The 25357-nt window shown below is 51.8% G+C and overlaps 2 protein-coding genes across 5 annotated transcripts in view; both read right to left on the reverse strand.

The window, feature by feature from the left end:
- The window catches only part of Ovol3 (ovo-like zinc finger 3), a 2942-nt gene extending 667 nt beyond the window's left edge, over positions 1-2275 (reverse strand). Inside the window, exons 1-3 of the mRNA XM_013522433.1 lie at positions 1871-2275; positions 1728-1792; positions 483-684 (exon numbers count right to left, since the gene is read on the reverse strand). Coding sequence (XP_013377887.1) covers positions 483-684; positions 1728-1792; positions 1871-1964 — 361 coding nt within the window. The 5' untranslated portion in view covers positions 1965-2275. The remainder of the gene's footprint in view (positions 1-482; positions 685-1727; positions 1793-1870) is intronic.
- Positions 2276-7947: 5672 nt separating this feature from the next.
- The window catches only part of Wdr62 (WD repeat domain 62), a 41802-nt gene continuing 24392 nt past the window's right edge, over positions 7948-25357 (reverse strand). For 2 of the 4 annotated variants that reach the window (XM_013522435.1, XM_013522434.1), the window contains exons 13-31: positions 25005-25130; positions 22941-23008; positions 22739-22860; positions 21864-21939; positions 20661-20772; positions 20508-20571; positions 19836-19964; positions 18376-18509; positions 16239-16291; positions 13241-13453; positions 11843-11970; positions 11403-11506; positions 10626-10760; positions 10205-10316; positions 9941-10082; positions 9802-9862; positions 8975-9661; positions 8341-8480; positions 7948-8256 (exon numbers count right to left, since the gene is read on the reverse strand). In XM_013522435.1, the coding sequence (XP_013377889.1) occupies positions 7993-8256; positions 8341-8480; positions 8975-9661; positions 9802-9862; positions 9941-10082; positions 10205-10316; positions 10626-10760; positions 11403-11506; positions 11843-11970; positions 13241-13453; positions 16239-16291; positions 18376-18509; positions 19836-19964; positions 20508-20571; positions 20661-20772; positions 21864-21939; positions 22739-22860; positions 22941-23008; positions 25005-25130 (2870 nt within the window). In that variant the 3' untranslated portion in view covers positions 7948-7992. The other 2 variants (XM_013522436.1, XM_013522437.1) reach the window with 2 other exon arrangements.

The raw sequence follows: 25357 nt of genomic DNA on the forward strand, positions 1-25357 counted from the left end.
GTTTTTCTCCGGTACCGGAACCAAACTCACGACCTTGTGCTTGCCAGGCAGGCGCTTTGCCGCTGAGCTAAATCCCCAGCTCCTTGAGCTCACTTTGTAGCGCAGGCTGGTCTCAAACTTGCAATGATCCTCCTGCCTCAGCCTCCCTTGTGCTGGGATTACAGGCCTGTGCCACCACGCCCGGAGTTTCCTTCCTCTTGGAAAAGGGGCAGGGAGGGAGATGATCCTTAGCAACCTTGAGCCTGGGAATTGAATTCTGAACCGGCACCCATCTTTTATCGCTCGCCAGGCCCCTCCCTTGGTGTTGTGTTACACCCATCTGCTGGGGTGTGAGGCACACCATATCTCAGGCCTCCTGTTGGCTGCATCCCAGCCCCATACACGTACACTGGCATCTGTATTCTGACCACCTTCCTCTGTTTCATTCCATCACCATCCCTGCCTGAAGCCCAGCAGTCCCCCCCATCCCTGCCGCAGCTCACCAGTGTGAGTCCTCATGTGACGCTTGAGATCGAAGGCATCGTGGAAACCCTTGCCACAGCAGCGGCACACATGGCGGCGTGCTGGGCTGTGGCATTTGAGGTGCCGAGTTAGCATGCGCTGCAGGGGGAAGGCCTTGGGGCAGAGAGGGCAGCCAAGTGTCCCGGGGCTCCTGGGAGCAGATGCCAGGGTTCCCTGTGTGGCCTGCCAGAGGGATTCAGGAATTAGCCCCTCCCACTGGACCCCGCCCAGTCTTTTGTTAGTTTGCAAGTAAGTGTTCTTAGCGTTTAGGGAGTACCTATAGCCAGGGAGGACCAGAAACCTGTAATTAATGGGTGTACTCCGTGTTCTCCCTAAGGTCTTCCCTTTGGGAAAACCCAGCACTCTTTTTTGGTGGTTGGGTTTTTTTTGGTTTTTTTCTCCGGTACCGGGAATTGAACTCACGACCTTGTGCTTGCCAGGCAGGCACTGTGCCGCTGAGCCAAATCCCCAGCCCCTGTTGTTTGGTTTTTTAAGACAGGGTGTCACTATGCAGTTCAGGCAGGCCTTGAACTCACTGTGTAGCCCAGGCTGGCCTGAAACTTGTGAGCCTCCTGCCTCAGCCTCCCAAGTGGTGGGATTAAGGCCTGTGCCACAATGCCCAGTGGGAAACTCCAGCAGTCTTACTCCTTCATAGCAAGCACTACCCTCCAACACTTTCTTAATACACTTCCCTAATTTCATTTTGTCTCTAGCCCGCTCCGAGAGTAAGCTCCATAAAGGAGGGATTATTAAAGGTTAGTCTCTAAACTAACTAAACTAAAGGTTAGTCTCTAAACATCCTGTACCCAGAATAGTGCCTGGTTCTCAACAAATACTGAAATAACCTTAAGCACATTCTCATTCGAGCTAGTGCCTTTGTTCTTCCAATGAACACACAGCAGAAATAGCCCTTCTGAGAGGTTTTCTGTCCCTCATTCCTCAGCCTGCTGCTTTCACCTTGTCCAGTGTTGACATAAAGCAGATCGTCCACTTGGCTGGAACCCTGCTGTGCCGCACTGCACATAGTGGCGCAGGGCCTACAGCTGCCCAGCCTGGGAATGTGGGACCTGAGACCTGACAGCTCACTACAAGGGAAGGAGAAGCCTTCCCAGCTGAGAGGAACAGGACCCAGGGCTGGAGGGCCTGTGCCAATAGGCCCAGGTATAAGGGACAGAGATTGGGAAGGGATGAAACGGCCTGCTCTTGCGGGTCAGCTGCAGACTCACCGTTGCCCAAGAGTCCCCAAGGCTGGAAGACTGCTGTGCTTGTGGCCCAGCCAGGCTGCTGCAGTCTGCAAAAACAAGCTAGGCAGGTATACATTTCTTGCCTCTCTCCTGCCCCACACCTCCAGGCCCAGTGAGAGGCCCACCTGGGATATAGGCATCTCCCCGTAGCTGGTCAGGCAGGTGGCCCCAATTGGGTGGCTGTGGACGCCGACTCCTCACCAGGAAGACACGGGGCATCACCTCAGCAATGGTGAGATGGCTCCACACAGAGCTGGCTCTTCACCGGCTGGTCAGACTTCAGCCCTAGGACTGCTGTCCCAGGTGGAGAAAGGAGGGGGAACCCATGGAGGAGCCTCATTCTCTTCATGCAAATTCTGTGAGGAGCCCAGGGAGCTGACAGCTGGCTCCAGTTACCTCTACCCTGGGCCTGCCTTTCATCCTGCTCCTCTGAGGCCAGAGTCCTAAATCTGGAACTCTGCAGCCTCCAGGGACCTACAAGCACTAGGACCCCCACTCGGGGTCAAGAAAGGGGGCAAGAATTTAGGCAGCTCTTGGGTTTGGGGACAGGAAAGAAGCATGGCCCCAGTACTGGCAGGGAGAAAAACCTAAGGGTCTGTTTGCCAGGCAAATCAGTCACCATGGGACATCAGTCAGCATGCTTGGTTATTCAAATCAGAGCAGCTGTCTGAGGAAGTCGGGAGGGAGCAGCTGTGATTGTCCTGTCCCAAAGGATGTAGGGAGGACCGCAGAGTGGACAGTTAAGGACAAAAGAAGCCAAGGTGAGCGTCTTCAGGTAAGACTCTACCTCTGATCCTCAGATGCCCAAAGCTGATGTAGTCAAAAGCACTATTCATGCTCATCAGATATTTAAAAACTGGTTTCCTAACAGTCCAGCCCCTGGTGGCTGCCTGAGACACCACTTCCCCTTCCCACAGCCTGGAAACCAAAAGGGGTCATCTGACACAGACGGGTTCCCAGGACCTTTTCCCAACAGTCTGGCTGGTTCTTTTCTAGGTTGGTCCTTGTCTGACCTCTGAACTGGGGGGTTAAGAATTTTAAACTCTCTCCACACAGTTGCTTTCTCTCATTCACCCAACACTTTTCTGAGCTCCACCTTTAGCTCAGCTCTGGAAATGAATGTTTTTGTCCATGAAGGAGACAGCGGCTCAGAATGATCAAGACACCTGAGGGGCTCTGGGGCCCAGAAGAGGCTCCTGATCCAGCAGAGGGGTTCAAAGATTGGACGTGACCCCTGAAAGAGAAGGTTCAGGTGGAGGAGAGGGTGTTCCAGGCAGAGGGAACATTCAGTATAAAGGCTTGGTGATGATAGGAGTTTTTTTGGGTTTTTTTTCCTCGTTGCTGGGGTTTGAACGTAGGGCCTTCACAATGGCCTATTGTCACAGCCTCTCCCCACTTTAATGTCTTCAAACAGTGTACTGCTAAGTTGCTAAATTGCCCTAAGTTGATAAATTGGGCTGGAATTTGTGACCCTCCTGCCTTAGCCTCCTAGCCTCCTAGAGTGCTGGGATTGCAGGCATGTGCCACCACATCTGGGTTAGAGGAATATTTCTTCACATCTGAGAGTCAGTCGGTCTTGCTGATCATTTAGAGAAACAAGAGCAGCAGTGTGGAGGCTGTCCACACAGAACTTCGCCATTGTATCTCTGCAGGACCTGGGGCGAGTCACTTCTTACTGAGCTGCAGTTTCTTCATCTGAAAAATGAAACTAAGGAGTCTCCCTGCTACAGTTTGTGTTGAACATCCCCATAGATCGCATGCATAGTGCTTAACCTGGAGTCCAGCAAGGGCACACATAAATGGTGCTAGAGGTGGGGAGTAGAAAGTTGTGGGTTTTTTTTGGTATCAGGAATTGAACTCAAGACCTTGTGCTTGCCAGGCAGGTGCTTGTGCCACTGAACTATATCCCTGGCCCTAGAAAGTCTTGAGGGTGCTACATATAGTGGTGCATCCCTATAATCTAAGCATTCTGGGAGGCTGAGGCAGGAGGATCATAGGTACAAGCCCAGCCTGGACAACGTCTTGAGAACCTGTCAAAAAAAATTTTTTTTAAAAAAGGGTTGAGGATGTAGGTCAGTGACTCTGGGTTCAATCCTTAATACCACTAAAAAACAGGGGGAAAAAAGCTTTGAGAGTTAGTTGTCTTGGCAAGCCACAGGCCACAGCTGATTTGCCTGTGAAATAGGGCTTTAAGCCATGGCTGTATCTCACAATTGCTGGATTTCGTGTGGCCGTGGCCAGTGTGCCTGATGCTGGCCTGGCAGCGCAGTATCTGGGAGTTGTCCTAACAGTTTCTGTTAAAGGGACATCAAGGGTAGATGTGGAACACAGGGTCAGAGCAGTGAAGGATGAGCAGCTACACAGAAGGGGGAGAGCCATTTTCTATTCCTTTGAAGGTGCCCTGTGCCCACACCATGTCTCCTGAGGCAACTAGGTCCTGTTACTGTTGACTGGTAGACGCTTCACCTGGGCTCCCAAGTGCGTTGGCTTCCTGTAGGCCCTGGACAATGGGGTGCACTGCAGGAGATGGAGAGTAAGGTCAGGGTGCTGGCCCCCGCCACCTCCCTCCTGTGTAATTACCAGTCCTCGAGCATCTGGCTTCTTGTTCCTCTTTTGCATCTTGTGCTTGGAGGTGGTACAAGCTCCCCTCTGGTAGCAGTCCTAGGGGACTGTACTAGCCCTTATGGTCCCTGGCTACTCCTTTGGTTTGGTTCTTAGAGGCAGAGTCTTGCTGTGTAGCTCAGGCTGGGCTTGAATCACAGGTGCTGGGATTACAGGCATGAGCCACCACAGCTGGTTGGCTAAAGGACTCCTTTGTTGGCTTCTGTTTGGAATATCTATCCCACGAGGATGCCATCCATCATCTTCCTGCTGCGACCCTGCCAACTTGTAAGCTGCACGCACACAGAGTCCACCACCAGCAGTGATTTCCTGATCGTATGGTTTGTCCGAAGACAGCCTAATCTAGGGCTGAAAAGCGTGGTACTTGGAACTGGGAATGGTGATGCACACTTGTAATTCCAGCACTTGGGAAGTTGGGGGTGGGAAGATTGCTGTGAGTTCAAGGCCAGCCTGGGCTACATAGTGAGTTCAACCCCAGCCTGAACTACATAGCAAGACTGTCTCAATAAAAAAAGGTGTGGCACTTGTAAGAGGGTAGTAGTAAACATGCTGGATCCTCTGTAAATATTATTCCACCCTCCTCTCTTGCAGGAACCCAATTTTTTTTTTTTTTGGCACAAGTACACCCGGGAAGGGAGAGATGGTCAGAGTAAATGGAAGCAATCTCCATTCCTGGTTCCTGTGACTGGTCTAAAAGAGAGGTGTCTTCATTGGTTTCCTCATTGCTGAGACACAATACCCAACACCCACAATTGAAAGGAGGAAAGGTTGGTTTTAGGTCACAGTTTGCAAAGGTGTCAGGCCAGAGTCAGCTGCTCTAAGGCAGGGTGGCATGGCAGAGGAGAAAGAGCTCACCCATGGCAGGCAAGAAGCAGCAAGTGCACAAAGCAGGAGAGGGATGGATATGTATCTCCAGACTCTGTCCACAATGACACACCTCCCACCAGCTTTCACCTCCCAGGATCACATCCAGCTATAAACCCATCACTAGATTAATCCAGTATCACACACCTGTGATCTGGTCACCTCCCTAAAGCCGCACCTATGAGCACATGAGGCTTTGTGGGGACATCAGGATATAAGCCCTAACAGGAGGCCTCTGGGGAAGAATTTGTACTTCTTTCCTGCTACCCTGGCATCTTACTTCAAAGCTTGGCTCCTGGTTGAATGAGGATATAATGCTGGATGCTACGGCAGCCATCTTGCAAATGTGAGGCCCTAAGCTGGAAGGCAAAGGTGACTCAAGAGTGTGAGCATGAGCGAGGAAGTGGCCAAGGCTGTATTGACATAGCTGAGTAACAAATGTCTTCAGAGTTTGAGCTCCTGTAAGTCAGTTGTTTATTACTTGGAATGGAAGCCTGTACTATGATATAGGTGGTCAGGTCATTCCATGAAGGACAGAGGTCTCCTGGGTCTGTGAACACCAAATCTTGCCTTGGGGACCTTGGGTGGTCTATGAGCTTGAGGGAGCCTCTAGGCAGAGGTCAGACCTGCCTACAAGTTCTGGGCCTCTGAGGCAGAGGGAGAGAGCCATGAGAAATAGACAATATTGGACATATACCCAAATACCATTAACAGGGACTTAGAGGAAAAAATGTTTCTTGGGCTTAAATGTCTCAATGCAACAAGATCCTGCCCAGTGGGCCCCCCATTACTCCTGTCACCTCATCTCTTGCCCTCTCCCCTGCTCACCCAATTCCAGCCATCCTGAGTTTGCTGCTGTTCTTTATACATATCATGTTTGATCACCCCAGGGCCTTTGTACTGGCTGTTCTGCCTGTTTGGGTATGTTCCCCAAATGTCCTCTAAGCCTCAGCTCAACTATCCCCTAGGGAAGCCTTCTCTGACCCTTCAACCAGCATAGGGAACCCCCCGGCTTACCTGCAGTTACCCAGCATGGCTCGAATCCGTGTCTGCTGTTTTCTGGAAAGTGAGTGCCACAATGGCAGATGCTTTGCCTGACCTATTCCTCACTCTCCCCTCAGGTGTAGAACAGTGATGGGCACTTAGGGGTTAGCAAGAGTTTTTTGTTTTTGTTTTTTAAGACAGAATCTCAGTATATAGTTCAGGTTGGCTTTCTTTTTTCTTTTTGAGATAAGCTCTTGCTATGCAGTTCAGGCTGGCCTTGAGCTCACTTTGTAGCTCAGGCTGGCCTTGAACTCGCAAAGATCCTCCTGCCTCAGCCTCCCAAGTGCTGGGACTACCATACCTGGCTGTAGGAGTTTCTGAACAAGTGCATGATTAGTGTATCATGTCATGTGCATGATTAGTGTATCATGACAGCAGAGAGCTGTATCTTCATGTTGAAGGGTCCAACTCTGCCACTGGCAAACAGGTGTGAGTCACAGCTCAGGGACCCTCACAAGAAACTGGTTGTCTGAGCCCATTTCTGGTGGTCCACGACTGCCACAAAAAGCAGGTAAGAGCTGACAGCAGGACACATGGGGGGACTGTGCTCTAGGAGACAGCCCTGCCCTGCTGGCTTTTTTTCCCTTTGGTTTATTACTTCCTTTTTATAGGGACTTGGGCAGCAGGGGTGCCTGTGATCTTAGCAGACACATGATGTAGTGTGTAGTGATCTGCCTGCTGCATGGGGAACTGGTACCAAAGCTGGCAGTGTGGGGGCAGAGACTCCGTTTTGAGTCTAACTCCACTTTAAAACCCTTAAACTTTAGATGAATTCACTCTTGTTCCCCAAATCATGTTAAGCAGTTTCCATGTGTAAGCAGGTTTTTTTTGTCTTTTTGAGACAGTCTCACTATAGCATTCTATTTCTGATAAATGCTGTTTCTGACAGATGCTGTAATGACCCCATGACTATGACTTTCACTATGTGATTAAACTCTATATTCTGCCTTTCTGGAAGTACCCCATTTTTAGAAACTGGACCAACTACTATAAAACCCTGTTTCTCTATCTTCAGGATGGATGCCTCTGACTGGCAACAGTTGGGGTATTGTCCGTGTACGCTAAATAAAACCCTGTGTGTTCCCATCTCGGCTTGCATGAGTGATTCTGGCTTCTCGCCGTAATAGCAGCTTATAAGATGAAAGCTGGCCTAGTCCTGCTGCTGGGGAAGAAATCACTGGTCCCAGTTGCTGGGTGGCCTGGGCCTGCTGCTGGGATTATCTGGGGGTTGAGCCTGTTCGACTCTCCTCAGTTTCCCGTTGCAATCAGCAGGGACATAGCTAATCAGCCCAACACGCCAAGCCTGAACCTCGCAGGATCCGGTGTGGGCCTGGCCCAGGCACTTAAGCCAGTGCTACAGCAACGCAGGTACTGGTGGCCACCATTGGGTACAAGGTGATGACAGCTGCTCCATGGGCTTGTGGGCATAGTAGCTGGGCACTCTTGAGGAAGGAACACATGTGGTCCTCCTGCAGCAGTTCAGGGAGCTGGGGGGAGGCGATGCCGGAGGCTATTACTGCTGGTCCCATGTTCTCCGTTCCCAGAATCCTAGAATAGGACCTGGAATGGAGTGAATGTGAGTCCCAGGCTAATCCCCCAAGCATGGTCACTACCCTCCCTCCTTGCATCCATTTGAAGGGCTCTGTGGATGGACAGGACAGGCATCAGGAACTACTGCTGTAAGCTGTCAGTTTATTTGCTTAAAATACCTATTTCTTTAGTCCCCCCGAGCCTTCCTCCGCACAGCTTGCACCAGCAGCTCTGAATAGTGCTCCAGGAGGGCATGCAGGTCTGGACTGGCCAGCGGGCATAGGGCAGGTGGGGGTGGGGGACCCAGGCTAGGCAGGGTTTGGGGTGGGGGCATGTCAGTCCCAATCAGCAAGTTGGTGGCTTCCAGCTGGCTGTGGATCCACCGGAAGGTAGAAGTCAGCTCTGTCTGTGCCTGCTGCTGCTCTGTGTCCATCCGGCTGCTGGAGACCGACTGCAGGGGATGTGAAACTGTCAGGGGCCAGCCAGGCCAGACAGTCCCAGAGACCCACAGCCTTCCCCTGGGTTGTTAGCTCACCCTGTGGTAAAGGTTAAGGGCTTCCTGGAAGGCAGTTTGTAGTTTATGCAGGACCTTCCTCACACTGCTCAGCTCAAGGGGCGCGGGCAGCATGGGCTCCCTCCAGTAGCCAGGGCTGCCGTGGATCTGATGGGGTGCATCTGGGGCAAAGGGAGGGAAGGAGTAAGGCACTGCGCTTCCTAGCTGGGCTGTGAGAGCCACATGGTGGGCTGACTGCAAGCATGTCCCTCAGTCCCCCTGGCTCCCTTCTCTCCCCGCAGCAGGTTTCTGCTAGAGGTGACCTCCCCGAAGCCTTCTCTCATCATCTTACTGAAAGGGCAGCCACTGTCCTCCTCCTCCTCACTGCCCAATCCCAACTCTTTATTTCTCTGCTTAGCATGCATCACTTTATGATGTATTTGACACTTTCCTTATAGGTTTTGTCTGATCTCCCTTAATTCAGATGTCAGTTCCTGTTGCCTTGCTCCCCAGCATGTCCCCTGTCCTCAGAGCCTGGAACAAAGCCCACCACAGATCAAGAGCCCATTAAGTATTTAAGTAAATGAGCCAGTGGAAGAAGGGCGCAGTCAGTGTCCAGTCAGGAGCTGAGCCAACTAGCACAGGGATGAGCACCTTGCCCCAAGGTGGTACTCACCAGGGGAGGGCTCCAGGATGGAGGTGGTGGTACTGGGGACCCCAGGCCTGGCTTCTGGAAGCTGGGGACTGTAGGGGTGGGCAGGAGGGGTGAGGGGTGAGGGGACTGGGAGCTTTGGTAGAAGGGTAGAATTGTGGACCCCTAGGGTGCTCACATTTGCAGGGCTTGGGGTGAGGAAGCTAGCTGCTGTGACTGAGACGCTAGGCTGGGTGTTTACAGGCCCCTGGGACCAGACACATGTGGTGGGTGGCTCCAGCAGGGATGGGGACAGGAAAAGCCTGTCACAGACACTAGACAGGGTCAGTCTCAGGCTGGCTCGGGCCTCATGGTTGCCCAAGGAAGGCAGGGCAGATTCTTGGCCCCCACTGACAGAACTGCGTGTCACCATGGCAGTGACGGCTGGGAGCTCCTGGCCCTGGGAGGCTAGCTCCCCCATGGATGAAGGCCTGCGGAGGGGCCTGGCCAGCTCAGTCAGGACAGGCCCTTCACTGTCCTCAAGGGAGACACTACGTGCTATCTTGGCCCGAGGGCTCACAGTGGTCTCCATGTAGGAACAGGTGGAGGGGGCACAGACACCCTGAGCCAGGCCTGGGGTGTACACTCCAGATGTGGGTGTCAGAGACTTCCTGTTTGTGGCCAGCATGGAAGAGGAAGAGGAACTAGGTGCTGGGTCTGTTAGGCGGGACGCTGTAAAGGAAACAGATGGATCATGCTCACACCTCTCAGAGCTAAGGGACAAGGCCCTGCCCCAGGGGCTGCAGGTAGAATGGACACCTCCACTGTTCAGATGGGCACCCAGGGCTGTTTGTCTGGGACTGGGTACTCACTCAGTGGGCACCACACCTCCAGGGTTGCCAGGGGCTCTTCAGCTTTCCCCCCAGAAAGGACCTGAAAGCACAGCTAAGGTGAGGACAAGGTTTCCTGGCGCTCAGTCTTGTGCCCTGAGGAGAGGACCCTAATACTCACGTTGGTCCCGTCTGGGGAGGTGCAGCCAATACCTGCTCTCAGGGGTTCGGCTCTGGGCTGGCTTCCCCCTCGGCCTGTGGACTTGACCTCAGGAGACTTCACAAGGTGCAGAGGCAGCCGGGGAGGGAAGGCTTGGGTGAACCTGCGGGAGGAAGCCTGGTCAGAGAGGGACATTCACACGGTCTACCTTGGGTGACTGTGGGTCACAGCTCTGTGGGGGCTCAGGGCACAGTGAGCTGGGAGTGGGGGCATTATTACTTCTACCTGGACGTCTTCTGGAGGCGAGAGAGGAACTGCGTGGAGATGCTCAGCCGGGGATTGAAAATGTCCTCGGTCTCAGGGACCTTCACATCTCCCAGGGACCCATGGAAGAGCTCTAAAGGGAGATGCCCACAGGGCCCTGAGAATCCCCTCAGCCAACCAGCCCCAGGCCCAGGCAGATCCACAGGCCAGCCAGTGGGTCTCCAGAAACCCCCGTCAGCAGGCACCACACACACACAACAGGAAGGAACAGAACAGGGAGAGGCAGAACAGTGCAGCTCAGTCCATAAGAGAAGGGGTCTGCTCCTCTGCCCCACTCTGGCTGTCACCTGGCCCGCCAGGGGCAGCTCCACTCCAGGGACACCCACACCGCCCAGCACTGGACAGACAGCCCAGGCAGGTTTGGCACAGGGTTGGGCCCTACCTTCAGGAGGGGTGTCAGTAAGTGTCTCAAAGTGGTGGCGGAGGAACTTCTCCTGCTCAGGGGTCTGGGGCAGGGAGCCTTTGGCTAAGCCGGGCCCCTCAGGCTTAGACGACTCTTCTGCTGCACCCGGGCATCCTGGGAGAGGTGGTAGGAGGGATGGGCAGGGCACACAGAAACTGTCAACACCATGAGTCATGGCTGTTGCCACTTGCCAATGGAGAATGGCAGACTCACCTGCCACACACCCTGTTGCCACCAGTCTGAGAAAGAAAAGCTCCTGACTTCCATGCAAGGAAACGAAGGCGCAGTTGGGGCCAGGGGTTATTGTATACTGTGACTGTCCTTTGGCCAGGCCCCTGTACTGCGCTTCCCCACATGCCTGGCTTCCCTGGCTTACGTGGCATGGGCATGGTGAACCCAGGCTCTCGGTTAGGCCATGGGGGGAGGAGAGGATGGAGGCAAAGCTGCATTCCACACTGGCCTCTAACTCCCGCAAGTCTGAAGGAGCCAAGGTGGGTCAAGACCCCGCCGGGGGCCTTGCTGGGTGAGCCAGGGCAAGTGGCTCTGCTGCTCTAGGCTTTGTGGCTGATAACAGTACTGCCTGTTTTTATAGACCAGCCAGCTACACATCAAGGAGGTGGCAGAGCTGGGCTCTTGCCTTATGGCCGGGGCTCAGAATCTTCAGATAATAGCAGAGACCATGTCTGCTTCTCAGCACTCTGGGCTTCAGAAGGACCGAGACCTGGCTGACAGAGTCCCCGTGTGCCCCTCACTCACTTTCGGGTGGGCTTGGATTCTTTGAGCTGACGGAGGACAGCCTGAGGTAGGAGTCCCCTTGCTGGTCTCCAGGGCCTGCCTCTACCTCCTTCTCGCAGTACTCGCTGCAATGCCAAGGGGGAGAGGGTCACACTGGAGAATGACAAGCAGGTCCCACGCCAATCCCCTCGGCACCATGCTCTGCTCCTGCTGGGAGCAATGCTGTGGCTTATCCCACCCCCTCCAAATGCTTCCTTCCCATTGGGCCCCCTGCACCCCACCTGGGACCAAGGAAACCGAGGCTGCAGCTGAGGCCGCAGGGCTTGGCTCTTGCCCCATCTGGGCCTCACCTGTTCCCACACCCACAGGCTCGCTGGGTGAGCAGAGAGCAATTCTTGCAGGGTCTCCGATCAGAAGGGGCTTCTTTACGATCGAGCCTCCCTAGTATACAGGGCACCCACCTGTCTGCCCCTGTGATGGTCTCTTCTGCTTCCGGGGAGTAGATGACAAGCTCGCTGGCCTCAGATGACTCCCTCTGTAGGGGCAGGAAGGTGGGGCACTCACAGCCATCGTCCTGGGGACTCTCAGGCTAGGGGTGAAGAGCAGAGCCGTCTGAGGCAGTCATGGCACCCAGGCCCTCACAGCTGCTGGCTGTTACACCAACAGTGGACAGGTAATAGGAGTAGGGCTGGCATCCCCACGGGTGGACACTGAGTAGGGCCTGGGCCTGGGCCTGCTCCCTCTGAGCTCCCCCTGCACTGTCACTCCCCTCACAGATGAGGAACAGTTATGGGTCCAAACATGACAAGACACCCAACCCCCAGGACCTATTTATATGATAGTCAGCTAGATGTGGTGGCTCATGCCTGTAATCCCAGCACTCTGGGAGGCTGAAGCAGGAGGACCACACATCCGAGCCCAGCCTGGGAAACTTACAAGTTAGTGAGGCAGTCTCAAGATTTAAAAAAAAAAAAGGCACAGTGGTACATGCCTGTAAACTCAGCATTTGGGAGGCTGAGGCAGGAGGATTGCAAGTTCAAGGCCAGCCTGAGTAACTTAGTGAGACTATGTCTCAAAATAAAGATTAAAAATGTCTGTAGATGTATCTCACTGGTAGAGAGCCACTGGGGGTTCTGTCCCCAGTGGCTCTCTCTCTCTCTCTCTCTCTCTCTCTCTCTCACACACACACACACACACACAAAGCTGGGGCTGGTGGTACAGGCCTATAATCCCTGCTCTTGGGAGGCTGAAGAAGAAGGATTGTGAGGCCAGCCTGGGCTACATAGCAAGTTCAAAGTCAGCATAGCCTACATAGTGAGACCCAATAAAAAAAAAAACAAAACAAAAACGAAAGTCCTTTGAGGCAGAGGACCTTGATATGACCATTTTTTGGGAAATCAAGGTCTAGGAAGCAAACATCTTATGTCAGGTCACACAGCCAGGGAGGGATTAAGCCAGGGGTCTATCTACTGAAATGCCCCCACTTAGGAACAGTCCTCTTCTTGGGCCCAAGTTTTGGGGGATGTGTGTGTGGCCCAAGTGTGTGTGTGGGGGGGGGCCCAAGTTTCCAACCTGCAAGCAGCCCATTCCCAAAGACCGTATCTCCCCTAGCGGGTGTGTGTGTGCTGGGGCGGGCAAGCAGCCCATTCCCAAAGACTGTATCTCCCCTGGGAAGTCCACTATGTAACAGGCTAGCGGGTCATCCTCCTGCCTGCTACTATCTCCTGTAACCCTCTCCATACCATGAGAGTGGGACAGTCAGCCTTGTTTTTAAAACAAGAGTGTCAAGGCCTCAAGTCCTGGGTGGACAGTCATAATGGTGCAGGGGCTGCAGGCCCAGTTGGGTGGGCAGGATGTACCTCATTCAGCAGGCCTGCCAGGCTCTGCGGCTCCACTGTGTCCAGACTGGAGTCCTCCAGATGCTGGGGCTTCATGGGGGTAAAGTAGCAATCCTGGGCACCCAAGATGGTCTTGAGGGGCTCCTGGTCAGCCCGCTCCGCCCAGCGGCCATGTGGCTGGTAGCTGCGCTTGGCATGGAAGGCTGCACCATCTGCCACGTCATCATCTCCTAGCTTGAGGGACAGGGACAATCAGCCAGCCAGCCAAGTGCTTACCAGCTCCAAGGAGGGCCATGACACTGCATGGACCTCATCCAGTCTCTTGGCTTGAAACACGTATCTCCAGAAATACATCTGTAGCCCGAACCTCTCTCTTATGCAGCTGTGCTATCCCTCCACATGATACTTAGTTGCTATTCCAAAGTTAACATGCTGAAAACCCTCTCCCAATTCCCCCAACCCGCTCTCCTGAAGCCTTCCCTGCCTTGGTTATTCTTTCCAGTTCTTCAGGTCCCAGCCTTGACATTATCCTTCTTTCCTCTTTATCCCTTATGCCCTACATGCTATTTATCTGCAAAGTCTGTTAGCTCTGCTGTCCAAATACACCCCCAATAGAACTACTCCTCCTCAGCCCCACCCTGGTCCTGCCTGCTGCTGTCTCCTGACAAAATGGCAGAGGGTGGCTTTTGAGAGCGTGGGCTCTGGAGCCCTCCTGCCTCGGATCAGTCACTAATCTCACATCTTTTAAAAATCTGTTTTCCTTTTGGCACTGTGAGTTGAACCCAGGGTCTCCCACTGAACGATACCCCCAGCCCTTTGTTATTTTTCATTTTGAGACAGGATCTCACTAAGTTGACCGAGCTGGGCTAGAAATTATGATTTTCTTGCCTCAGTTTCCCAGGATGCTGGGATTGTAGGGATACATATCTGTATCTGTATCTTTGTGTCTCGCTCGTAGAGATGGAAGGGAAGGGGGCTGAGGCTGCCAGGCTGGTGTCACTGGCTCCTTGCCCCAGGCCCAGGCAGGGCCTCTCGCTCTCTGTGCTGAGCCACCTGACTCCCACCAGCAATCCCCTCACAGGACACTGGTCCCTGCATCATGTGGAGGGTGGATATATGATGTCAATGCATGAGACACACACACTTTTTTTTTTGGTCTTTTTTTTTTGAGACAGGGTCTTGCTATGCAGTTCAGGCTGGCCTTGAACTCACTATGTAGCCCAGGCTGATCTCGAACTCACAATGATCCTCCTGCCTCACCTCCCAAGTGCTGGGATTACAGGCGTGCGCCACCACACCCAGCTACACACACTTATTTTTGAGAAGATGCACACTTATTTTTGTTTTAGGCTATACATAAATACTCAGTTTGCTATACATAAGAACTGAATAAATCCTCTGAATTATGCACAGTAGTTTAGTTATTTGAGAAAGTGATATTGAAAGCCAAAATGAATTCACTTGTACGTGAGCTAAACTGAGTCCTACAGAGATGCATAACCTGCGCTGTTCCCCTGGGTACACATGAGCCAGGGGTGGGTAAACCCAGGTGCCACAACCCCCCTGCTACCACAGCGTCACAGGACAGCAAGGCGTGGCGGAGAAAGTGAGGCAGGAGGGCCCGGGAGGCCCTGCGCACTGACTCAAATGCGTCTCCTGAAGTCTCAGATGTTACTGGGTGACTTCTGTGCTATGGCTCATCACTTACAGAGCCTGGAAAAAACTGATTGTGAACACCAGTACATTTGGATTTTAAACAATCTTTTTCTTCTTTTTTTGAGAGTCTCACTATGTAGCCAAGGCTGGCCTTGAACTTGCTGCATTCTTCCTGCCTCAGCCTCCCAAGTTCTAGGATTACAGGCATCCACTATTCCTGGCTGGATTTCAAACAATTTTAAACCCTCAGTTTTGTGTTGAGGGAGCAGCAATGACATTCAGGGTCTACACTCTGCTGCTGGCTTCTCACCCACCAGCTCCTAGCCTGCTCCTTGCCCAAGTCAATGATCATTCTATATGTGTATTGTCTTGGGCCTCTTCTTCCTCTCCCATCCCGGTGACCGGCTCTACCTCTGAAATCCATCAAGAATCCAACCACTGCCGGGCGTGGTGGTGCACTTGGGAGGCTGAGGCAGGAGGACTGTTGTGAGTTCGAGACCAACCTGGGCTACAAAATGAGCTCAAGGCCAGCCTGAACTGCACAGTGAGACCATCTCAAAAAGACAAAAGCAAAAAAAAAAAAAACCAAAAAAAAGAATCCAATTCTTTCTTTCTCCTGGCCCAGCCCCCAATCTCTCCTGCCTCCTCCTTGCCCCCTGCTCACCCTAGCCTGGTTCCCAAGCGCAGCTGCAGGACTGTCCATCCCCGAGCTGGACCCATCCCTTCCTTGACTCTGTCATTCAGTGCTACGGGGAAGAAGCGGAGCAGTGTGGAGGGGCCTCACCACAGCTACATCGCCAGCCATCTGGCCCGTTTCCTCTCTGAGCCCTTCTCTCCCCTCTGGGCCCTTCACTCACCCACAAGCCAGGCGCCTCCGCTTGGTGCTCTTCCTGAACATGCTGGGCACAATCCTGCCTCATGGGAGGCACTTGTAGACCGTTCTGTCTGAGGCGTTCTTTCCCTGCATCTCTGTGTCTCGCTCAATGATATCTAGCCAGTGCTGCCTTTTCTGTTTACCCTAAATTGCCAGGCCAACACTTACCTTCCTTCCCAATGTTTTCCTTCCTTATCCGCTCCCAATACACCACACAACTTCGTCATTTATTTAAGGTGGGTACTGTCCCTCTCCTACACTACGGAGTGAGCATGTAAGGGTGAGCATTTGTCTGCCCCTTCACTGTTTTATTTCTAATGGTCAGAACAGTGCTGGGCACAGGCCTATGTGATCCAAAGGTGGGATGAGCTGAGACCAGAGGGCAGTGAACTATTCCAGGGAAAGGAAAGACATGGAAAAGGAAGAGTGGGTTCCCAGGAAGAAGAGGAGAGGGAGGGCCCCTCCCTTGTCAGCCCCTGGAAGACTCACCAGCCGCTTGGCCCAGAGAGGCAGCTTGCCGTTGGTCAGCAGGCACTGAGGATCTGGAGAGACACATGGCATCCATGAACAGAGGACAACAACTCAAGAGACAAGCGGGCCACACGGACAAGTGGCATAGTGGTTCATGCCTGTAATCCCTGAACTCTGGGAGGTTAAGAGGCTGAGGCAGGAAGATCACAAGCCTGGGCAACCTAGCCAGATCATATCTCAAAACGGTGCGGTGTGGGCAACACCTCAGGGATGTAGTTGAATATGAAGGCCCTGTGTTCAATCACCAGTCACACACACACACACACACACACACACACACACACACACACATGTGCACAGATTCTAACCTAAACCCAACAATCCACTCTCCAACCTCCACCCAGGGGAAAAGAGAAACATACGCACATGTGCCTGAGGAGGAGACCCAGCATCATGGCAGAGCCTCTTGCACAATATGGTGTGAAATCAGGAAAAACCTAAAAGCCCACTTGGAGGGGAAACATTGAATTCTACCACAGTACTGGTTGAAAAGGGCAGCTTCTGCTTTGTACCCACTGAGGCACCAGTGGATGAGATACTTTGTTTTGTTTTTATGGAACTAGGGATTGAACCAGAAAACACTAGGCTACACCCCTACCCTCTTTAACACATTCACAACGGGGCTGAACTTGTATGTCTTGCTGCCAGCAGTCGTGAACCACTGGTGTACATGCATGGTTGTCCCATCAGGCGGCTTTTTATTAATTAGTAAAAAGATCAATAAAAGTGACTAGGTCCACTGTCCCACCAGTGGTTCAAGCCACCCAATGGGGTAGTCATGCATGTGCCACCAGTTGTTCAAATCAGCAGGAATGTGTTAATTATTTTATTTTGAGACAAGGCCTCATTAAGTTGCCTGGGATGGGCTCGAATTGGTGATCCTCCTGCCTCAGCCTCATGAGTAGCTGGGACCACACGCATGTGCCACTGTGCTCACTTGGATAAGACACTTTAGAGAGGAAAAAGAGAATAGTATCTGCTGTATATCACAATTCAGAGAATATGTGTTGGCTGTGGCTACGCACACAGGTATATTCATGTTTAGGGAAAGGCCTACAAGAACTCATGCCAAACTAGTAAAAGTGATCAACCCACAGAGGAGGTTGCACTGGGTGGGGTGTTCGAGTTTCCAAGGTTGAATTCTCACATTGCTGTTACCTCTCAGTCAGCCCCTACCTAATTTCCCCTTGCAGGGAGAGCCCATCACCAACCTTTAAAACACTCAGTGAGGGGCCAATGTTCCTGGCCTCTCATAATTGTAGGCAGCATGGCCAAGGGGACAAAAAAGTCTGCCAGTGACTTCTGGGAAAGTTTTCCCTCTCAAGATTTTTGGTGGGGGAACATGTCTCACTTCTTCAATCATGTCTCTGATGCCTGGAATGTATGCAGCCATGTTGCAACCATGAGGTGCTATGTAGAGAGGAAGATATTTAGAGACCCTGGCTTTTCACAGAGTTGTTGAGCTACTCTCCCCTTTGCCTGAACAATGGAATCTCTTCTGTCTTCTGGGAAAAACATGGTGCTTTTGGTCTCCCACCCCTCTTAACCCCTCATTTTCAATCAGGTAGTTTGAGTAGAACTGACTAAAGCATCTTCCCTCAGAACTGATCGCATGATTCAGAACTGGCCAATTACAGTGATTGGCTCAAAAATGGTCAATGATTCACACTTTAGAATTTTTCCTGAGTTATTCTCCTTTTTACTGAGTTTCATAAACCTGTAACTGCTGGGGACACCTTTTACCCTAGTAAAGGGAAAATCTGCCTGAAAGCACAAGTAATATGAAGAAAGCAGCATCGAGACAGAGAAAAATATCCTACAATGAGCTGAATACCAGGGTCCAGCCACACCTGAAGACAACCTTGAATTTTCAGTTATATGCACCAAAAAAATTCTCTGTCTAGCTTATAGCAGTGAGAGTTTAGTTGCTATTATACTGAAGGAGTCTTGACTGATATGATTATTGAGTTTCAATATGTGCCAGGCCCTGACTACTGAGCTTTAATACGTTCCAGGCCCTCAAAACAAAGCAGTGTGCAAGACTTAGCAATGATTTCCCATGAGGATGGAGTTCAAATGGGACGCCTTTCCTAACCTGGATCCAAGCTCTCTTTGAATGGTGTCTTCAGCAGCTCATCTGGTTCACACTCCTCCATCTCATCCTCTGACTGCTCTCCAGGGCTCAGGGAGTGAATCTTCTCGCTGGACATGGAAGCATACATCTCCTGCCTAAAGCCAGGAAGGGGATGGAGAGAAATACAGGGAAACGAGGTGAGGGGAGGAGCTGCCTAGAGCCAGGCTCTGTGCCAGGAACATATTCTCGGCTTCTAGTCAAGATGATGCTGGGAGGTCTCTCACTTGACATTGCCCCCTGCTAAAAGCCCACCAACCCCAGCAAGGGGATATGGCAAAGGCTGGGCTTGACAAGAATAGAGACTCTCCAAGGCATTGCTATGGGACGGAAAACAACGTACACAATGAGGCTGCAGTCCTGTGCGGCCAGGTTCTCTTAAAGAAAGAGCAAAGAGATTTTGTTTCCTCCAGTGTGGAAACTCAATCATGCTCAACAAGGCAGACCCTGGAGCCAAGATCCAGCTCACAGCCGCAAGGAGTGGGGTGGGCCTAACATCCAGGTGCCAGAGGGCACTGCCACTCCCTTGCTGCAGGTCTGTGATACTGCCGCACAACCTCAGGGCAGGTGGCCCATGTCAGCCCCTGGTCAGCACAGAGCCCTGGAAGCCTGAATGAAGAAACAGTAGGGGTAACCCACTCAGGCCCTCCTTCTATTCCTCTCTTGGACAGAAGCTTTCTTTCCCTCAATAAACATATTCTGCTCTTTAAAAAAAAAAAAAAAAAAGAAACAGTAAAAGCCTCCAGGAGGACAAGCTCAGACAGGGACAGACCCAGAGGCAACAGAGAAGAAAACTCAAAATCCTCCCATTCAAAATGAGCACCCCCTTCCAGGTATGGTGGCGCATGCCTGTAATCCCAGCATTTGGAAGGCTGAGGCAGGAGGATCATTATGAGTTCGAAATCAGCCCGGGCTACAAAGTGAGCTCAAGGCCAGCCTAAACTGCGCGAGACCCTGTCTCAAAAAGACAAACAAAAACAAAAAACAAAAAACAAAGAGCATCCCCAAACCAACACCACCAATAAAAAACCTGAGCCTGAGTTTGGTCCAAATAAAGCTCATTTGTAGCACAAAGATCTTAAAGAAGTATAATTAGGAGACTAAAATAAGAGTAACTTTCTCATAGAGATTAAGAGGACACTCAGCTCCACTGGACCTGCCCCTCCAATACGTTCCCTGGCCACCCATCTCTCCCTACTGTAGGCTCAGTCAGGGCCCTCTCTGATTCCCCTAGTGCCCTGGAGCTTTCTCATCACAGTGCTCAGAGGTCACCAAGCATACCATCCCTGCTCTGTGAGGCCCTTCTATGTGTCACTGGGACTTTGCTTCAAAGTCCGTCTCCCCCACCAGGCTGTCCTGGCCCCGCACATATGCCTAGCATCACTTCTCGTGGGGACCCTGGAGGACAGATGGGCCACTAAGACCTGCAGTGGGTGCCCCACTTCTTGTCTTTAGGCTGCTGCTGCCGGTGCTGCTCCTGGTGATCAATCTCCAGCAAGTGCTGCTTCATGCAGGTGGTAATCTCAGGGCCCAGATGCCAGATGAACACACAGCTACAGAGGCCAAGGAGAGATGGGGAGGAGGAAGGAGGCTGAATAAGGGATGCACTGCCACGTCTGACCCTAGAGCCACCTGGGTCTCCACCTGGGTTTCTCCATTTCCTGGCCACCCAATCAGCTCAGTGCAAGGGCTGGGGACTTTATCACACTTACTGCCCCAGGCCTATAGCATTCCACAAAACCAGGCTCTGCTCTGGGGCCTTCAGGGCAGGAATGTGGTAAATCAAATGCAGCCAAGGAAGGGGCTTCCTCAGTAAACAACCATAAACTCCACAAGCGTCATCCCATTCCATTTTCATCACATGGCTTTTCAGGTAGGCAGTGTCCTCTCTCTTTTAGACAGTAAATGAGGCTCAGGGTCACAAAAAATAAATGAGATGGGATGACACTGCACGGCAGGACCAGGCTGGAAGTCTCCGAAATGCATTCCGTGTGGGCAGGCTGAGAGCACAGTGCTGCTGGTCTCTGAGCCTCACTCTCCCTGTGACAGTACCCCACCCATCCCGGAGAATGCCCAGCCAGTGGCGGTCTCCAGACCTGTCTCCAGACACTGTGATCAAGTGACGACAGTCATAGGTGAACTTCATGCTGGTGACGATTTCTGCAAGCCAAGCAGAGAAGCTGCCTTGGCCTCTGAAGCAGAAGTTGTGGGCAGCTGGACAGGCGGCCCAGGCAGCAAGGTTCACTCACCTGAGTGGCCGAACATCTTGGCAACACACTCGCCCGAGTAAAAGTCGATCACTGAGATGCTTTTGTCAGAGCAGCTTGTGGCCAGGAAGGTGCCTGAGGGGTCCACATGAACCTGCCAGGAGAGGACCCACTTGTTACTTTGCTTCAATGTGTCTGTGAGGCCTGGACCAAACACTTCACCTTCACTGACTGATGGCCCATGCTGTGCTGGATGCTTGGTACAGGAAATCACAGGGATCCCTCACAACACACAGCCTGATAAGCCAGTCATGGTGGTGCACACCTGTAATCCCAGTATTCGAAAGGCTGAGGCAGGAAGATTGCTACAAGTTCAAGGTCAGCCTGGGTTACATAGTGAGTTCAAAGCCAGCCTGAACTGCATAGCAAGACCCTGTCTCAAAAAGCCAAAAACCAAATCAAAACCAAACCAAAAAACTAACCAACAAACACACACATAGCCTGGCAGGAGGCACTCCTGCTCCCACTTTGCAGGTCAAGATATTAATAACCACCATGCAGTAATAATAGTGCCAGGCCCCGTACTAAGCAATGCACATGGATGAGCTTAATTCCTCCACAGAATAACCAAGGACAGAGGCTGTTTCATTTTTGGTTTTTTCCTTTTTTATAGTACTGGGGACTGAACCCAAGGCCTTCGCACTAAGCCACATCCCCAGCCTTTTTAATTATTTTCCTTTTGAGACAGGGTCTTGCTAAGTTGCCTAGGCTGGGCTTGAACTTGTGACCCTCCTGCCTCAGGCTGTGTGCCTGTAAGCATGTCCTTATAACCATGCCAGGCTTAAGGGCTGTTTTTACTTGCATTTTACAAATGATAAAACAGTTAAAGAGATGGTGCCTATTAAAGGTCACACAGCCAGCTCAAGGCAGATGGTAGAACTTGAACTCAGAGCAACTCTCTAGGCCCAAGGCTTTGAGAAGCACCCACTCTACTTCTTCCCAGCATACTCTGTTGCCATGCAAACCGAGCCCCACTCAGGCATCCCCACTTGGGGAAGGGCTCAGTAAACATGGACTGCTCCCCACACCAAAGTTCCTTGGGTAATCAGGCCTGAGTGGGTGCTGGCTAGCATATGACATTTTGGTTAAGCACCAAGGACCCAGGTCTAAGATGGCCCATTGAGGCAGCAGACAGGGTCCTGTGTGGGGTGCCTGAGGTTCTCTTGAGGGGCCCCCACACTTCACCTTCAGCAAGGAGCCTTCATCGCCCTGGGAGCCCTTGTAGCACTTCTTCTGCTTCCCATTCACCGTGTTGTAGACCCTGGGGAGGGGGGCACAATGTGGGGACATAAGGAGGGCCCTGCCAGACCCCTTCCCCTGGCTCCTGCTGTCCTCTCCACTCGGAAATGCTACTACCTCTTGTGCCCTTCTGATGCCTGGAGTGAAATCCTCCTCAAGGTGAGGTTATGAAGGCTATATAATTGTTGGTCTTTTTTTTCTTTTTGTCTTTTTTGAGACAGGGTCTCACTATGCAGTTCAGGCTGGCCTTTAGCTCACTTGGTAGCCCAGGCTGGTCTTAAGCTCACAAAGATCTTCCTGCCTCAGCCTCCCGAGTGCTGGGATTACAGGCGTGTGCCACGATGCCCGGCTGAAAGCTATGTATTTGGAGTTAGGGTCTGTTCCCTTCTACCCAGCAAGCTTAGTGCCACCCTAATTTGAATGAATCATGAAGGTGACATTACACTTCCCCAAGCTTCCTGTTTGATGGGGTTGGTGTCCCCTACCTCATTTCTGACCTCTCTGCTCTATCACTGTCTGGTGAAATGGCTGTGCCCCTTCCTCCAGACTGTGAGCTCCATAAAGAACCTGGGCTGCTCTGGCCACTGCCGTAACCCCAGCACTATCCAGACCAGACAGAGGGTCATGAAAGTGGGTGAAGGAGTGAGTTTCTACGCTGTCAGCACTTCTCAGTCACCCCTCAAAGGCCCCTGGGAGAGCAAGAAGGGAGCCCTCTGTGTGCCTGGTGGCTAATCCTGTACGAACATGGCTTCTAAGAGATACCTCCTGGGTTCCTCACTCCTCAGCTTCTCAGGAACCACACAGGCAGGGAAGCTCCTCACCTTACATTTCGGTCTTGGCAGGCCACAGCCACATACTTCTGTGTGATGTCAATGTCCATGTCATACAAGGTGGTTTTTTCTGCCACATGGTGCGTACGGACAAAGTGGAGTCCATCTGAGGTCTGGCAGGGCAGGTAAGACCTTCAGAGGACACCTCTGACAAGCTCCAGATCCAGTTCCCAAGGAGGCCACCCTACCCTACCTGTTGGGCACTGCGAAAGTAAATGCTCTTGTCGGCCCCACAGCTGATCATCTGGATGTCTCTGTTGCCTGGGGGAGGAAGGAGCAGAGGGTGACCTAGGGCTGGGCCACACAGATGGGAACCCTAACTAAGAAACTCCACTGCAAAGGCACTCAACCAACTCTGCTCGGATCAGAAAGACTGCCCGGAGGAGAGCCGAGTGTAGGCTCTGCAGGGCAAGGGCACATAGGGATACAAAGACCAGGGACAGAGATGGGACACCATCTCCAATATGCGAGCTAGAACAGATGGGTGAGATTATAGCAGGGATAAGTGAAGACAGGTAGGAGGCGAATGCAACCAAGAACAATTGGGACACCCACATGAATCTTAGGGTAGGCCCTGTGTATGCGCCTGATCTCATCTTCCTGAATGCACACTTGTGAACACAGGAACTCAGTGATACAAAGCCCTTGTCCCAAGGTGCACAGAAGGCCAGGACGGGACCATGATTGAACACAGGCATTCTCTGGTGCCAGGTTCACAGCTGCTCCATGCTGTGCTCTGAACCTGGGCCATCCCTCACAGCCTCGGCTTCCTGTCTGTACAATGGGCCTAAGAACAGTCCTTCCCACTGTAGAGTCATGCACAGCCTTTGGAACAGGACTGCCATGGGGCAAGCGCTGTGAATGGTCTCACTTTTATTATTTTCCTGTCTTTTTCAGGGTAAGAGTTGAACAAACGGGAAACAGAGTCTTGGTATAAGTGATGCTGCTTGTTCATGACAGGAAATTTGAGAGTTGGGACCTGACGTAAGAACTAGATGTCACTTGACAGGAGTCACCACGTGTGCAGAAGGGAGTGAGCCCTGTGGGGAGTGAAGTGTGACCTCGGAGGGAACCAGGGAGGACCTGTAAGCTCCTGGTCATGTCCTGCTTCTAAGCCTGGTGGTGCTAAATCCAAGCATTAACCAATGTTTAGACCACGAGCAATGAGAACAGCCTCTCGCCATAAACAGCGAGGTATCTGCCCCAGTTGTTACCAACTGTCACTCTGATGTGGATGGTCACGGTAACAGGCCGTAAACTGCAGACATTATGTTTGCTGGTTTGGGTATATATTTCACAGATGATGGTTTCAACACTGAATTTTTCCTTGGTGAAATTTTTCCAGCTTCCACTGGGTTCTGACTGGCTATGCAGGATACCCTGGAGCCTGGCTTGGGAATTCTTTGTCTTCTCAGGCTGTCTGGGACCTGTAGAAATGGGCCATGCCCTTTACCAGTGGGTTGTAAGGACTGACTCCTGCCTACTTCCTTGGGCAGTCATTTCCTCTCAGCATCTAGACCATTCACTAGAGGTGTCCCCTACTGGTCAAGTTGTTAGATTTACTCATTTATTCTAACTCCCTAAGTCCCACAGAACATAGATGGGATGTCTGAGAAGTTTTAGCACACCAAAGGCCTTCGTAAGATCTTCATCCAAACCTACCAAACATTGCGTCCCTATCCCCTCAGCTAGGCAAGGCAGAAAGTGGGGAGACCAAAGAATATCAACACATTCTCACTCACAAGATTATCTGTAAATAATTTTCTACTGCACTCAGTTGCATCTCCAGGATTTTTTACTTTTTGTTTCAAGAGAGGGCTTTACCAAGTTGCCTAAATGGGTTTCAAACTTGTGAACATCCTGCCTCAGCCTCCCAAGTTCTGGGAACAGGCTTATACCACTGTGCCTGGCTAATTTAGGGTTTTATTAAGAGACAAAAATGGAAAATATTTTGTGTTTTCAAAATCATTTGCTTTGTTTTTTGAGATGGTGGTCTCACTATGTTGCCCAAGTTGGCCTCAAACTTCTGAGCTGAAGAGACCCTCTTGCCTCAGCTTCCAAAGTAGTGGGGACTACAGGTGTATACCACTATACATGGTGTAAATAAAATCTATGGACATTAATTTTTATAAACAAAAAAAACTAAAACTTTTTTCTTTGGATATAGCTAACCTAAATCTGGAGCTTGTCTCTCCTTTACTACTGAGCTAGAGGGAAGAATCCTAAAGGCACAGGAAGCTGGATGGAAGAGGCTCACCAGCAAACTTGATAGCTGTGATGGAGGATGAATGGTCATCCAGGGTCTGCTCCAGGTGGTAGTTCTTCTCCACATTCAGCACATGGATCAGTCGGTCCCGGCTGGCCGAGGCCAGCAAAGTCAGCCCTGTGGGTGGAGAAAATGAACTTGGTTCTTGAAGCCTGCATGGATGCCTCAGCCTTCCAGAGGGCTGTGTGACTGAGCTGTCCAGTCCTTGGAGGAGAAAAGGTCTTGGGTTCTAGAGCTGTAGCTAATGTTCCCTAAACTCAGGAAGGGCCACACCCTCCATTCTGGGTGGTCTTTCCCCAGAGCTTCCACCCACTCACCATGGGCCCTGGGAAGACGTGCATATG

The sequence above is a fragment of the Chinchilla lanigera genome, unplaced genomic scaffold (assembly GCF_000276665.1).
Source record: "Chinchilla lanigera isolate Chin_1 unplaced genomic scaffold, ChiLan1.0 scaffold00067, whole genome shotgun sequence".
NCBI classification, from domain to species: domain Eukaryota; kingdom Metazoa; phylum Chordata; class Mammalia; order Rodentia; family Chinchillidae; genus Chinchilla; species Chinchilla lanigera.